This window comes from Zymoseptoria tritici, chromosome 1 (assembly GCF_000219625.1).
Source record: "Zymoseptoria tritici IPO323 chromosome 1, whole genome shotgun sequence".
In the NCBI taxonomy this organism is placed as follows: domain Eukaryota; kingdom Fungi; phylum Ascomycota; class Dothideomycetes; order Mycosphaerellales; family Mycosphaerellaceae; genus Zymoseptoria; species Zymoseptoria tritici.
Window position 1 is genome coordinate 5,609,877 of NC_018218.1, and position 13,363 is coordinate 5,623,239.

General features: G+C 54.3%; 5 protein-coding genes across 5 annotated transcripts; 2 read left to right on the plus strand and 3 right to left on the minus strand.

Moving 5' to 3' along the window:
• Positions 1–312: 312 nt before the first annotated feature.
• CYP-22 (putative P450 monooxygenase) lies at positions 313–1,923 on the plus strand (the record flags this gene model as incomplete). The annotated part of the gene is made up of 1 exon (XM_003856729.1): positions 313–1,923. One exon carries the CDS (start codon positions 313–315, stop codon positions 1,921–1,923), a length of 1,611 nt encoding a protein of 536 aa, XP_003856777.1.
• A 733-nt stretch (positions 1,924–2,656) lies between these two features.
• MYCGRDRAFT_90212 (uncharacterized protein) lies at positions 2,657–3,565 on the minus strand (the record flags this gene model as incomplete). The annotated part of the gene is made up of 2 exons (XM_003856851.1): positions 2,657–2,912; positions 3,462–3,565. The coding sequence occupies 2 exons, from the start codon at positions 3,563–3,565 to the stop codon at positions 2,657–2,659; spliced, it is 360 nt and encodes a 119-aa protein (XP_003856899.1).
• Positions 3,566–4,609: 1,044 nt separating this feature from the next.
• MYCGRDRAFT_90213 (signal peptide-containing protein) lies at positions 4,610–8,598 on the plus strand (the record flags this gene model as incomplete). The annotated part of the gene is made up of 9 exons (XM_003856730.1): positions 4,610–4,688; positions 4,747–4,826; positions 4,955–5,006; positions 5,323–5,383; positions 5,489–5,503; positions 5,733–5,844; positions 6,170–6,253; positions 6,727–6,847; positions 7,124–8,598. The coding sequence occupies 9 exons, from the start codon at positions 4,610–4,612 to the stop codon at positions 8,596–8,598; spliced, it is 2,079 nt and encodes a 692-aa protein (XP_003856778.1).
• Positions 8,599–9,188: 590 nt separating this feature from the next.
• MYCGRDRAFT_67515 (putative major facilitator superfamily transporter) lies at positions 9,189–11,293 on the minus strand (the record flags this gene model as incomplete). Its single annotated transcript, XM_003856850.1, has 6 exons — positions 9,189–9,855; positions 9,915–10,270; positions 10,327–10,345; positions 10,401–10,766; positions 10,822–10,853; positions 10,913–11,293. The coding sequence occupies 6 exons, from the start codon at positions 11,291–11,293 to the stop codon at positions 9,189–9,191; spliced, it is 1,821 nt and encodes a 606-aa protein (XP_003856898.1).
• A 608-nt stretch (positions 11,294–11,901) lies between these two features.
• Positions 11,902–12,051, minus strand: MYCGRDRAFT_29712 (uncharacterized protein; the record flags this gene model as incomplete). The annotated part of the gene is made up of 1 exon (XM_003856849.1): positions 11,902–12,051. A coding segment is annotated over one exon (150 nt), but the record flags the coding sequence as incomplete, so codon positions are not given.
• Between the last annotated feature and the right edge of the window lie 1,312 nt (positions 12,052–13,363).

Consider the following 13,363-nt stretch of genomic DNA (forward strand, 5'->3'; position numbering starts at 1 on the left):
TCTCTACTCCCTCGCGTGTCGGAATAAGAGCCATCCTCAGAGTTGGCTTCTAAGGAATCCGGTCCGGTGGGAAACACTCTCCTCCTCTCAAAGTCGTTCTTCCCTCCCGAACGTATCTCATATCTTGTCTTCATTCCCAGAGACGGCTGCACCTGACCTTATATATACACAACACCTGCCTCGCACCGTCACACGACATCACCCACCCGCCCTGAACCACACCACACTCTTTACAGCGACATTCCCTCCCACCCTTGACCCTGTCCGGGTAACATCAACGGCGACCATCCTTCTCGGTTCTCTCCCACCACCATGGCTCAGTCTCCAGAACCGCAGAGCCTCACTGGCCTCCTCTTCACTCCTCAAGTCTTCCCCTTCTTCATCCTCGCCGTCATCTATGCCGCCATCAAGATCATCGACCGCACCGATATCCCCAAAATCAAAGGTTTACCCGAGGTTCCTGGTGTTCCCATCTTTGGCAACCTTCGACAGCTCGGCGACAACCATGCCGTCAATGCCATGAAATTGGCCAAGAAGTATGGACCCGTCTTCCAAGTTCGATTGGGAAATCGACGGATCGTGTTTGCCAACACATTTGACAGCGTGAGGAACCTGTGGATCACGAATCAATCAGCTTTGATCTCCAGACCAAAGTTGCACACCTTCCACACGGTCGTCTCCTCCAGCGAAGGCTTCACCATTGGAACCTCACCATGGGATGAATCCTGCAAGAAACGCCGCAAGGCCGCCGCCACCGCTCTCAATCGTCCCGCCGTTCAATCCTACATGCCCATCATCGACTACGAATCCATCAAGTCGATCAAAGAAATGCTGCAAGACTCCCAACAAGGTCAAATCGACATCGATCCCAACCCCTACTTCCAACGTTACGCTCTCTCCACTTCCCTCACCCTCAACTACGGCATCAAAATCGAAGGCAACATCGACGACGGCATGCTCCAAGAAATCGTCCACGTCGAACGCGAAGTCTCCAACTTCCGCTCCACCGCCACCAACTGGGCCGACTACATCCCCATGCTCCGTCTCCTCCCCGGCGGCTCCGACAAACCACTCGAGTACAAGAAACGTCGTGCCGCATACATGCACAAGCTCCTCGGTATGCTCAAGTCCCGCATCGCCGACGGCACCGACGCCCCGTGCATCTCCGGCAACGTCCTCAAAGACCCGGAAGCCAAACTCACTGACGCAGAAGTCATGTCCATCGGTCTGACCATGGTCTCCGCCGGTCTAGACACCGTGCCAGGTAACCTGATCATGTGCATCGCCTACCTCTCCTCCCCTCACGGCCAAGAAATCCAATCCCGCGCTCTCGCCGAGATCCAAAAAGTCTACCCCAACAACGACTCCTGGAAACGCTGCCTCCACGAGGAGAAATGCAGCTACATCACCGCTCTCGTCAAGGAAACCCTCCGCTTCTGGTCCGTCATCCCCGTCTGCCTCCCGCGAACCTCCACCAAACCCATCCAATGGGAGGGAGTCACCATCCCCGCCGGCACATCCTTCTACATGAACGCCTACGCCGCCCACTACGACGACTCCCACTTCTCCTCCCCCTTCGACTTCAACCCGGACCGCTACCTCGCCGACGACTCGATCGACGACGCGGCGGCGAGTCGGGGAACTCCGCATTATGGATATGGAGCGGGAAGCAGGATGTGTATTGGCAGTCACCTGGCGAATCGGGAATTGTACACGGCTTTCTTGAGGATGATTACGGCGTTTGAGATTTTGCCGCCGAAGAGGGAGAGTGATCGACCGATTCTGGATGCGATGGGGTGTAATAAATTGCCGAATGGGTTGACGATGGATCCGAAGGGTTTCAAGATTGGGTTGAGGGTTAGGGATAAGGGGGCGTTGGAGAGGTGGATGAGGGAGGGGGAGGAGAGGACGAGGAGTTTGTAGGGTTGAAGGGAGGTCGAGGGGAGGGAGGAGGGTAGGGATGGTGTAAGACGGCGAGGGGTTGTGTGGATGTTGTTCCTGGTGGGTGGGTGGGATGTGTTTGACAGCGATCATGTTCAGCGGGTAGATGACATGGCGGGGTTTTTCGTGGCAGATTATGTACGAGTAGCTTGCGGTGTACATAAGGCATGCTGTTTTGATCGATCCGGACAAGGATGTTTGACCTACCTCACTTACTTGATAAGACGGTTTATAGGAGCCAAAAGAAGAACGAATACGACATCCGCGCTGGAGGAACCTCTTCCCATAGGGAGACGGCGAGAATAAGTTACAGTCCATCCGTCCAGCCTCCACCGTGAGTGATTGCTCCATCGCTTTGCTTTGCGCACTTTCAACGACCGAACCAAGAGAACCCGAGAAGCAAGCATCGATCGATCGTAACTCCGCCCTCGTTCCAAATGCTTTGTCGTGCCACTCATGTGTTCGTGCCGTGAAGAGCCAGAAGTGAATGAAAGCTCGATCCGGCGAGAAAGTGGATGAGAAAAGTCCCATCACTCGTTAACGCCAGGATGGAGAAAAAAAAACCCCGGAATCTGGAAAGTGAAGCAGAACAACATCAGCTGACGTTTCCTCCCCTTTCTTACACACAGTCCTCGCATGGGATGTTCGAGACTTACAAAAGACACACTGAAGGGGTTGGAAAGTTTGCATCGTCGCTTCAAAGACTTGCTTTGCTCTAACCGCAGCACAGCGCGGGGTTGATTCTGCACGAGTCGGGGTAGCTGCACTCCTCGGTTGGTGGGGGTGGTGATGGGGCTCTGGCGCCGATGTTTGCGTGAGGTTCTGGGACGGCGGCGCTGAGGGCTTGGGTGGCCAAGCTGAAGAGGACGGCGACCAGGGCCATGAGGGGCGTGGTGGTGGAGAGATGCATGTTGCGTGTTGGTGTTTTTGTGTGGTTGTCGTTGACGACGATGGGGATGGTGCCGCGGGTGCTGTTGGGTGGAGGAGCAGAGATGGGGTTGTGCTGGAGGAAGAGAAGAGGAAGAAGAAGAAGAGGGTGAGAGAAGCCGACGGACGTGCTTTAAACTTACCTGATCGTACCGCTCGAAGCTGTCAGCGGGTCCGGAAGACGATGAGCTCCGGCAACGATAGGATCAACGAGAAGGTGTCGTCGTTGACAGGCTTGTTGATGACACCCGAGCACCCGGTTGTCATGTTCCATTTGCCGATCTCCTTCTCTTGCCGATCAGGCGGTCTGCGTACAACCTGGATCCTGGTATATGCGGAGAGTTTTCGACAGAGTGAGCAAGCCGCTCTTGCTTACAGAGCTGTCAGCAGCGGGGAAGAGGCGCAGCGAGACGATGCGAGGAGGTTTCTTTGGCGATGAACTCTGTCCCGGGCTTTTTTTGGCGTGTGCGCGAACATTCCAGGCGTGCCGCAGGGCCAAGTCCGCCATACCTTCAATCCAGTCAGGTTCGTTGTTGGATTTGGTCAGGGCCGGCTCGTTTCTGGTCTTGCAAATGATGAAGTTGTATGCTTACTCGCCCGTGAGCGGGTTGACGTGAACGGGTTGAGCGTCAACGTTCAACATTGCTCGTTGATGCACGCTGTGGCCGGTTGGGAGGATGGAGCCTGCTTGCTGCATGTGAGAGAAGAACCCTCGCCTGCCTGGGAGACGATTTGCGATATGAATCTTTTGAGTGGGAACGCTTTTTGTGCGGAATGGCTTCGTCTGTCCGTCGACATCCTCTGTAGTCGCTGGAGCCGTTCAACGTTGCTTGCGCTGGCCACTTCGCTCTGCTGTTGCTGTATCTTCGCATGGATCGTTGCAGTCCAGCATGGATGGAATTGGAAATGTCAGATCGGATTCAACGATCCCCTTATCCGGCTGTGATGTTGGAGCATGGAGATTCTTCCTTTTTGCCGTAAACGCTGGCGTTGCTAGCCTCAGGGGAGATATCGTGTTACCTTTCTTGAGACGTCTTTGAGATCCAACTTGATCAAGGTTTCATGACGGCAATCTTGCAGTCTGGTGTTTCCCGCTGCTGTTGAGGTATCTAGAATTCTTTGCGGTCCGTGAATACGAACTCTCGGCGATGACGTGGTAGCAACTAGGTTTTCCGGATCGTTGCAAGGAGTAGTCCAGAGTGATCCGGATCATTGCAAGGAGTAGTCCAGAGTGATGCGGAGGCGGAGCAGGATATCTCCAGCCGATCGCATGTTGGAGCACACACTTGTGTCTCAGCTGTACAATTCTTCCGTCGATCCCCAGTCTTGCAGCCGGCAGATCTGTGGGAGTGAGACGAGGCGGAGCAGGACGTCCCCAGTCGATCGGATATTAGAAGACACAAGTGTGCGTCAGCTGTAGAGTTGATCCTCGATCCCCAGTCTGTAGCCGGCAGATCCGTGGGAATAGGTTCTAAAACGGGCGGGAGCAGGATACTCCTAGTCGATCGGATGTTGAAGCACAGAGGAGAGCGCGTTTTGAAGATGATTTTCCGAAGAATTCAGCCTCTATCCCCAGTCTGAAACCGGCAAATCCGTGGAGGTGAGCGGGCGGGGTGTGCAAGGTGTGTTGTATGGATGTGAATACATATACCCGCCAGAATCCGACCTGCTTTCTGTTCTGTCAGACGCTTCTCGACAACTCCTTCAAATCAGCCGATTTGACCGAAACAAACCAACAACAATGCAGATCCTCCACATCTCCCTCTTCCTCACCCTCTTGTCGCCCGCCTTCGCAGACATCGACTGGAAACAATGGGGTTGTACGTTCTCTCCACGCACCCTCTCATCTCTCACCTCCTCCTACACCATACTGACCAGTTATGTGTCAACTCCAGAAATGCAGCGGTTCCAACACCATCGCCACCGGCGGTTCGGGCACATGCAACGGCCGCGGAATTGTTAGAGGGTCCAAGAACAAGCACATTCCTTGCTGGGGTTTAAGTTCTCAGTGCCTCGGACTTTAAACCCGTCGCGGCTTGGGAGCTTGCGCTGACTTTTTCTTTGCTAGAACAACGTTTGCCAACAGGAGGGACACTATTGCTTCCCGCTGGACAACTCGGGGGGAACGGCGTATTGTGGTGAGTAGGGAGGGAAGGGAGGGAAGGGGAGGTAGAGAGATGGGGATGTTGAGTGTGGTGGAGCGGGGTTGAAGAGTGCTGGTTTGTGGGTGTCATTCTGAGTTGGTTGTGTTGGAGCCATGTGCTCGTGGATCGATGTGCGTTTTCCTGCTGTCCGGTCGTGATGGAGACATGATGGCAGCTCAGAAATGTGTATCCACGCTCATCTGAACCCAAGACGTCAGTGTACTTACTCTTCTGTCTTGGTCATCGTATGGTCGATGTTCTCCAATTCCAGGCCGCGTGACGGGACATCATCGCTCTCTTCGATTTCTAGACGCTGGAGAGCAGTGCGGAGAAATCAACGCCTCCCTCGTAGGCTTCGTCGTCGCCGCCGGGTAAATTGATCAGTTGACGAGACATCGTATCGTATCGTGGTCGGACTGTCATAACGAACATTAAACTGTTGCGACGCCAACAATCCGCCTGAATGAACCGACCAGGGTGCACTCGATCGTGTAAGTGAGGTCTGCCAGAATCCAAGTCCTTACCTCGCGTACAACCCTTTACATTTCCATCTCTTCACAACGGGCGCAACGACCAACGCGACGGATACAACGAGAGCTCCCATGCAGATCTTTCACCTCTCCATCCTCCTCATCCTCGCATCGACCGTCCCCTCGGCCAAAGCATATAATTGGGGCGTTTGTCCTCCTCTGTTCTGTACTGAATTGCTGCGATCCACAGACTGATCAACATTCCCATCATCCAGAGATGCAGAAAGCCCAACAACAACTATGACAACGGCAAATGCCACGGCATCGGAAAGAACGCCGGACAAGTCAAGGATTGCCACAACGTAAGTTTGACGGATCCGACGGACCATCACATTCGGTCCTTGTTCATGCGTTTCCATCTTGTCAGCTAACACATTTTTGAAGGGACACTCGTGCTTGGTGGACTTTCACCCTTGTCGGCCGATTAATGGGATCAAGCAATTCCATTGCGGTCAGACTCCATAGATGCATGGGAGGTCGGAAAGCGGCGGGAACGCGAGAGTTAGGGACAGATTGGTGGAGGGATATGCTTGCGAGAACCTTGGTGGAGGAGCGGAGGCGACTGCGAGGAGCTTGACCGCTGTCTTTCTGGACGACTGGGAGCTGGATGGAGATGGGCGTGTATAGATGCAGGAAGACGTGGCAGCATTGCGTATTCCGTGTGCTGTCGTCTCTCGTAATCGATCCGCTGGCAGGAGATGCGATGTCCGGGTATGTGGTTGGTGGAAGAGGGGGAGCCCAGAGCGGGATGTCTTGCGCCGGGAGGATTCGTATAGGTCATTCGGTAGAAATACATGGGAGCTGCTGTGCCTCGTCGTCACCTCATTGTTCTGGTGTACCTCGACCGCTCTTGTTACTTGACCTCAATGTCCTCTGTATATACATCGTCTTTGCATTTGGACGAGCATTCCCCGACGTGAGAGTGTTTCGGAGGAGGAATAAAAAAGAAGGGTTTTCGAGTCTACGACATCCACCTTGACTCGGACCACTCTGCGGTGCCTCGGACGGCATTTGAAGGGTTAAGATTGCATCCGGATTGAGGACCCTCTCTCACGAGGAACTCCACCCCTCTCCTCCACCTCCGCCCCATTCGTAAATAACAGCACGACGACCGGATCGCTGATACATTCATACACCGGAGACCACTGGACAAGGCTCATACACACCTACACTACGCTCCATAGACAGCGCTGGTCGCTTCCGCTCTTCTTGTCAACATCCCTGATCTGGCTCTTGCCCGTGTCACGACCCACTGGCAGGACCTTACTCGATTGCACAAACTGGGAAACTCCCTTCCGACCCATTGTACTGGAAATCTCTCGTTCTCTCAAGCCTACATTGGAGATTGTCTTACACATCGCGAACCGCATCTCCTTGGACCATTTCAATCTCCCAACAGCACTCTACAGCTACAGGACCACGCTCTCTTAATCACCTCCGCCCAGCATGTGGCATACATACCAACCAGCAATCGCCAACATCGCACCGTGCCCATGAGCTCGTCTCTATCATCGTCGTCTCCACGATTTGCATGACATTTGCATACTCGACATTTCCTTGACTGCAGCACATCTAGCCCAGCCATGGCTATCCACCGCGGAATCCAGTCTGCCATCTTCTTCTACCTCTCCTGTGCACCGTGTGCAGACGCTCGATATCGGAAGAGACGAAAGCGAGAAGCCGCATGGGATCGTGCAGCCAGGGAGGAACTCGCGACCGAACTGCCAGGCGCATATCGACATCCTTCTCCTTCTTCGACGAATCCACATTGGCAGACGGAGATTGCATTGGGACCGACGGGTGTGGTCAGAGGGAAGAAGAAGGCGAATGCAGCGTTGAATCCGCGGAGGAGGGCTCCGACTGAATTCAGTATGACGAGTGAGTCGCGCAGTGAGCTGGATCTTGCACACAACGAAAGAGATGGAGATAGGTGGAATTATCGACCATATCAACGGGATGATGAGGAGCTGTGGGGTTCGTTGAGTAATCTCAATGGGACGACATACGATGGCTCTGGCCTGCAGATGCCCGCACGAGTACGGACAAAAGACTCCATGTCAAGCACCTACCAACCGAATCGCAATCCACCTATAAGTGATTTACACCCAGCCACCGTCACGAAGGTCTCCTCTCGAGAAGAGGTCATGTGGATGATGCAACCTCCTCCTGTAGCTGAAGTGATGAACGGCAAGGAACGCGCATGTCGAAGCCGAAGTGACAGCGGAGGAGGCCGCTTGAGCCCCGCGATGAGTGCTTCCACAATGTCCAGACAAGTCAGCTCCCGACTTCGCGAACGTCGGACCCGAGCAGGAGAAGGTTCCACCACCATGTCGAGGGAGTCCTCCTCTCGAACTTCGAAATCGGCCTACAACAACCAAGTCCAACACACCACCACCCAACTCTCCTTTACCAGCGTCTCCTCCCGCGACTTCGCACTCAGCCCTACCTCTTCAAGACGTGAAGTCGATCCATCTGAAGAGTCCTACCACACCGTTCTGCACAGCCAAAACCACTGCACATCAAGACCTCAACCCCACCGCAACGCTTCCCGTCCTCCACTCTCCACCATCACATCCGCCGACGACTTGCCCACAGCCTATCTATCACCTCCAAATCGTGTTCCCACCCCAACCGACCTCCCGGACTTAGTCAACGAAAACTCCATCCCCTCCCCACCACAATCTCGCGACTCCACAACAACAGCAACCCCACGCAAACGAGCAGCCCAACCACCACCGATACTCCACCGACATAGCGCGTCGATCCTCGTCCGAACAGGAAAAGAACTGCGACTCCTCCAACGGATGGAAGTGTCGCCATCACCGCCTCGCTCTAACAACCAACACTCGCATCACCAGCCTTCACACGACGAGGATGTCGACGATATGGAGGAAGACGCGGTTCTGACGGTGCGGGGAAGTGATGGCATGATAGTCAAGAAGACGGCGGCGGAACTTTTCGATTCGTGGTATACGCCGGACTTTGAACTGCGGACTTGGGTGTTGGAGCATACGAAACGGGAGGGGGTGAGGGAGAGGTGGAGCATGGACTTTTAAGAGCCATCGGAGCGGAGAGTGTCTTTTGTGCACTTGATTTGTTTTGTCATTGCGTTCGAGCGTTCAGCGTTGGGGTTTGGTTGGGATGTTTAGGTCTTGGGTATTGGTGTTTGCGATGGCTGGGCATTGTGAAGGATTGGATGCTCTTTTGTATGACGGCTGATTCGATTGGATGTGAAGGATTGGCGGGTCATTTTGCCGCGGGCAGACTGGAAATGCATAGAGATGAGATGCTCAAGCATGGTGGAGTATTCAAGTGCTAAGATTTCGTCGTGTCGGTGAAAGTGTCCCATTTTGCGTCGATTCCTGCTTTCGATAGGCCGTGTGCTGGATGAGATCTGGACCTTTTCGACAAGGTTACGCATAACAGTCATGTCACCACGATTGCATCTCGTGCATTCGAACAAGATAAAATGGTATGACAGAGGAAGCATATTGCAAAATGGAAGAGTGTTCTGCATTCCACGGAGCTGTCGTCTAATCAATTCCTGCCCTGTGTTGCCGCTTGTATGTCCTGTTCTGTCATGTTCACATGAATATGTCCACTCCGGCCCAAGAAAAACTTTCCTCTCCGACGACAACGTATCTTCTCATGCGCCACCCGGCATCAGCTTCTTGCCCTTGACCGATTTCCACTCCATGAATGCTGAGGCCAGGAACGCCATCCCACTGACAGCCACCGGCAGTATGAACGCCGTCGTCACAGCCTTGTTGTACGCCAACACCACCCCCGGCAGGCTTCCCTCGGGCACCACACCCTCCGCTCGAATGCCCGTCGCGCCCGCACTAATGACCTTCATAACATCCACCGCCGGCGCCAATTTCGGCATCTCTTCGATGAGAGTGTTGCTGAAAATATTCTGTGCAATACTCACACTAATCGCCCCACCCAGAGAATTGAAAAAGATAGCAACCGCATTCCCAATCGGCATATCCTTCTCGCTCAACACGACCTGCACCGCTATAAACGGAATTTGAACGCACGCTCCGGCTCCGATGCCCGCGAGGATTTGGTAGCCGATCCAGTGGCCCGGGTTGGAGGAGGGGTGGAGAGTGTAGAGCAGACCGGAGCCGATGCAGAAGACGACGCCGCCGAACCACATGGGAGGATTGTAGGGTCCGAAAGTGGTGATTGTGGCGCCGACGACGATGGAGGAGAGGGTGATGCTGACCAAGTATGGGATTGTTCGGATGCCGGATTGTTCGGCTGTGGCGCCTTTGACGGCTTGGAAGTAGAAGGGGAGGTAGTAGATGTGCCTGTTGCGTTTGGTCAGTCAAGGGTGTGCAGACGGAGGAGGCATTAAGGGAGAACGTACGCGTAGAGAGCCATCGCTAGAAACGTTGAGAAGATCGCGCAAGCTGCCACAGTCCTCTGCTTCAGAATTCTCGGCGGCATCGTCGCGCGGTCTCCGAGGTAGAACTGCAGTGCGACGAAGACGATGATCAGGAGTCCGAAGCCGAGGATGTTGCCCCAGACTTTGCTGTTGGACCAGGGGTAGACGGACCCGCCCCATTGAAGGGCGAGCAGCAGGCAGACGATGGCGCAGATGAGGAAGAAGGCGCCTGCGATGTCGATTTGGCGGACTTTTTCGCGAAAGGTCATGTGGGTGTAGCGGCGAGGTGGGTTGCTGAAGAAGAAGAAGACTACGGCTATGCTGATTCCGCCAAAGGGCTAGAAGGATTGTTAGTTCTGTTGGTGGCTTTGGGTCAGTTGGGAAGTGGGCGTACCAAGTTGATCCAGAAGCACCTGGCAGGGCGTCAGCAGTGTTCACTTCGTGTGTGATCCTGCGTTCAAAACTCACCATCTCCAAGTCAAATTATCTGTAAAAGCTCCTCCCAGAATCGGTCCCACAACGGACGCAATGCCAAACATACTCGACAACGCCGCGATATACAGCGCTCGCTTCCGCATCGGTACCGAATATGCAACGATCGTCATGCCGCCGCTGAACAACGCCGAGGCTCCCACTCCTGCCACCGCTCGTCCGACAATGAGCATCGTTGAACTGGTCGCTGCCGCGCAGATGACAGATCCGAGCTCGAAGATGAGCAGAGCGGAGAGGTAGACCCATTTGACGTCGAAGTAGGTGTATATCTTCCCGAACGATGGTTGAAGAGAAGTGGTGGTGAGGAGATATGAGGATCCATACCAGCCTACGTCGTTGAGTCTGTTTGATATTGTTAGTGGTGTGTGGTCTTCAATGTGATCGTTCATCCACTCACGAGTCGAACACAGTCGTAATCCGAGGAATCGCCTGAAACAACCAAATCGTCAGCCACAGCTCCTCACAAGCAGAATATCCATCCAACCTACCGTCGCAATGATCGTGTTATCCAATGCAACCACAAACGTAGCCAACGCCAATCCAAACGTCAACAGCGCCAACTTCGTCCCATGCAAATGTTTGGACTCGTCTTCTCCCTCCTCTTCCTCAGCCGCTTCTGCTCCCTGACTCTGAACAACCGCACCATCCTTCTCATTCACCTCCCCACTTGCTTCTCGATCACCGCTGTCCCGCCCTTCATCTCCGCCATCCGTACTCGTCTTGCCCGGAGCGCTCTCCTTCTCAATCGTACGGCTGGTATCATCATCGCCCGGGGTAGCAATGCCCGCATTCGCAGTCGCGTCGTTGGTAGCCGCGGCGTCAGCTCCACGGTCGGAAAGTTCCGTGGCGGCAGGACCAGCAGGGCTCATCCTTGGGGGCTGAGACCCGCGCAACCTGGTCCATAGGCGGGATGTGGCCATGGCTCGAGATCACAATCTCTCTTCTTCTCGAATGTTGATGAGATACACTTGCATCGAAGACGAGGCGACGGGGAAGGTGTTCATTTGCCATCTTCGCGTGTGATCGATCTCCCGCCGCCGGTTCGGACTGGACTGGACTGCAGCTCCTCTCGAGCTCGGCTCGCTTGCCTGCCGCGAGGGAAGGGCTTCTGGGCACTTCGTATTGAGTACGAGCTCGTGAAGGCTCGGGAAGCGCTTCGCGGTAGAAATTCCGGATAAAGAGGAGATGGAGTATGGTACAGGTCAAGTTCATGCATGAACGATAAGATGGGTTTAATTCACACTTCATGTCTTCATATATGCTTCTCTGGCTCATCATACGCCCAGCGTACCTAGGTACTTTCACTTTCTCTCATCAACAGCAAACCGACCCAAATATGAACAAGAAATGAATCCCAGAGCCCAGCTCCCCACGACCTTTCGCTACCACAATCTCATCATCACCTCCGGCTAGTGATCTTCTTCCGTGCTCCACCTCCGACCTTGGAACGAGGCATGGTGGGCTCTGGCTCCTCGAAGCAACGAGCGCAGTCCTTTTCGATCTTGACGGTCGCCCAGATCTCGCCTTTGCCGCACTGCTTCTGCACCAAAGCGCCTGGAGGGCAGAAGGCGGCGAAGACGGTCTTGATGTGGCCGCAGGGGTGGTGGTGAGCGTAGTATTTGCACATCTTGAGGGAGGTGTGGGTAGTTGGCGGGATGGAACTTGATGGCCGAGTGTTGGTGATGATTGACGAGTGCTGATGGAGATCGATATGTAGTGCTCGGTCCTGTCGAGTTGTTTGATTGCCGGAAGCTGCTGCAGAAGGAGTGTCGTAGCCTTTGTGTGAGGTGATGCGTATGATCTGTGTTCCTGTCAGCTTCACTGCTTTCCCACGCCGAGGGAGTTCTCGTACTCGCTGTCGGTGTGCTGACCTGTCTTGATCCCGAGGTTGGGTTGTTGACTGATGTCCTTGCTCGTGGGTGCGAATGAGTGAGTTGAGATGATGCTTCCGAGTCCTCAAACCGCGGCATTACAGCCCATACTTAACCACCTCCCGTCTCTTGCTCCAATCTCTCCACCCAGTCGTCCCGACTCTCGTCTTCTGTCATTCTGTCCGAAACACCCTCAAGTCTCGTCGTACTGATTGTCAATGAAGCAAATCTCACACACAAATATCGCCGTACCTGCGTCGTTATGCGAACATCCGCGTCGCACCCAGACAAGGCGTGGCACCCGTCCATCGCATGAAATTCGGCCCGACCAACGAGAGTCGTTCTTTCGCATGACAGAAACGCATCCGTGTGAGTCTATGCTACCGGTCGGCCGTCGCAGTTGTTTGAATTGCGCGTCGCAAACATGCACAGATGTCGGCTAGTTGCACTTGACCAGATCGTGGGCTTGTCGAGTGCAATGACTTTTGCTCGATGGGGTATTGATCATGGCATGCGAGTTTCCAAGGGAATCTGGTTTGCGTCATTCGTTCCGCATAGTGAGAGCGGTTGGTATGGTGCTATCTGGAGACGGCGAGTATGATCGATGCGTACAACGAGACAGTCGATTGTGCTTCTGAAACAGCGCGGAAGTTTTGCAATTCTGAGAAATGTAATACCTTACCAATCTCTCGTCATCTGAGGTCCTGAGTGGTATGGCAAAGTAACAATACTGTCTGACCACATGTTGTCGCGTTGATCTTGCTGCTATGGAAGCAGATCACTCTTCGGTATTGGCAACGACAGCAGTGACGTCGACGTTTACCAAGCTCGTCCGCATGGCATGCAGGCCCGCAGGGAACGTTTGTCAAAAGCCACTGGGGTCTTGCTGCGAGAGGCATTGGCCGCCGAATTGGACTCGGGCTTTTCTTTCCCACAGGTGTGGGTACTTAGCGCCAAGATTTATGAGCTTCACCGCCATTCTCCAGCCGCTTCGGCCGGCGTTGGTGGTCCGAGCCCTGAGAAGCTAGTGCAGGGTGGAAGAGCGTGTAGTGATCATTGGGATTGTGG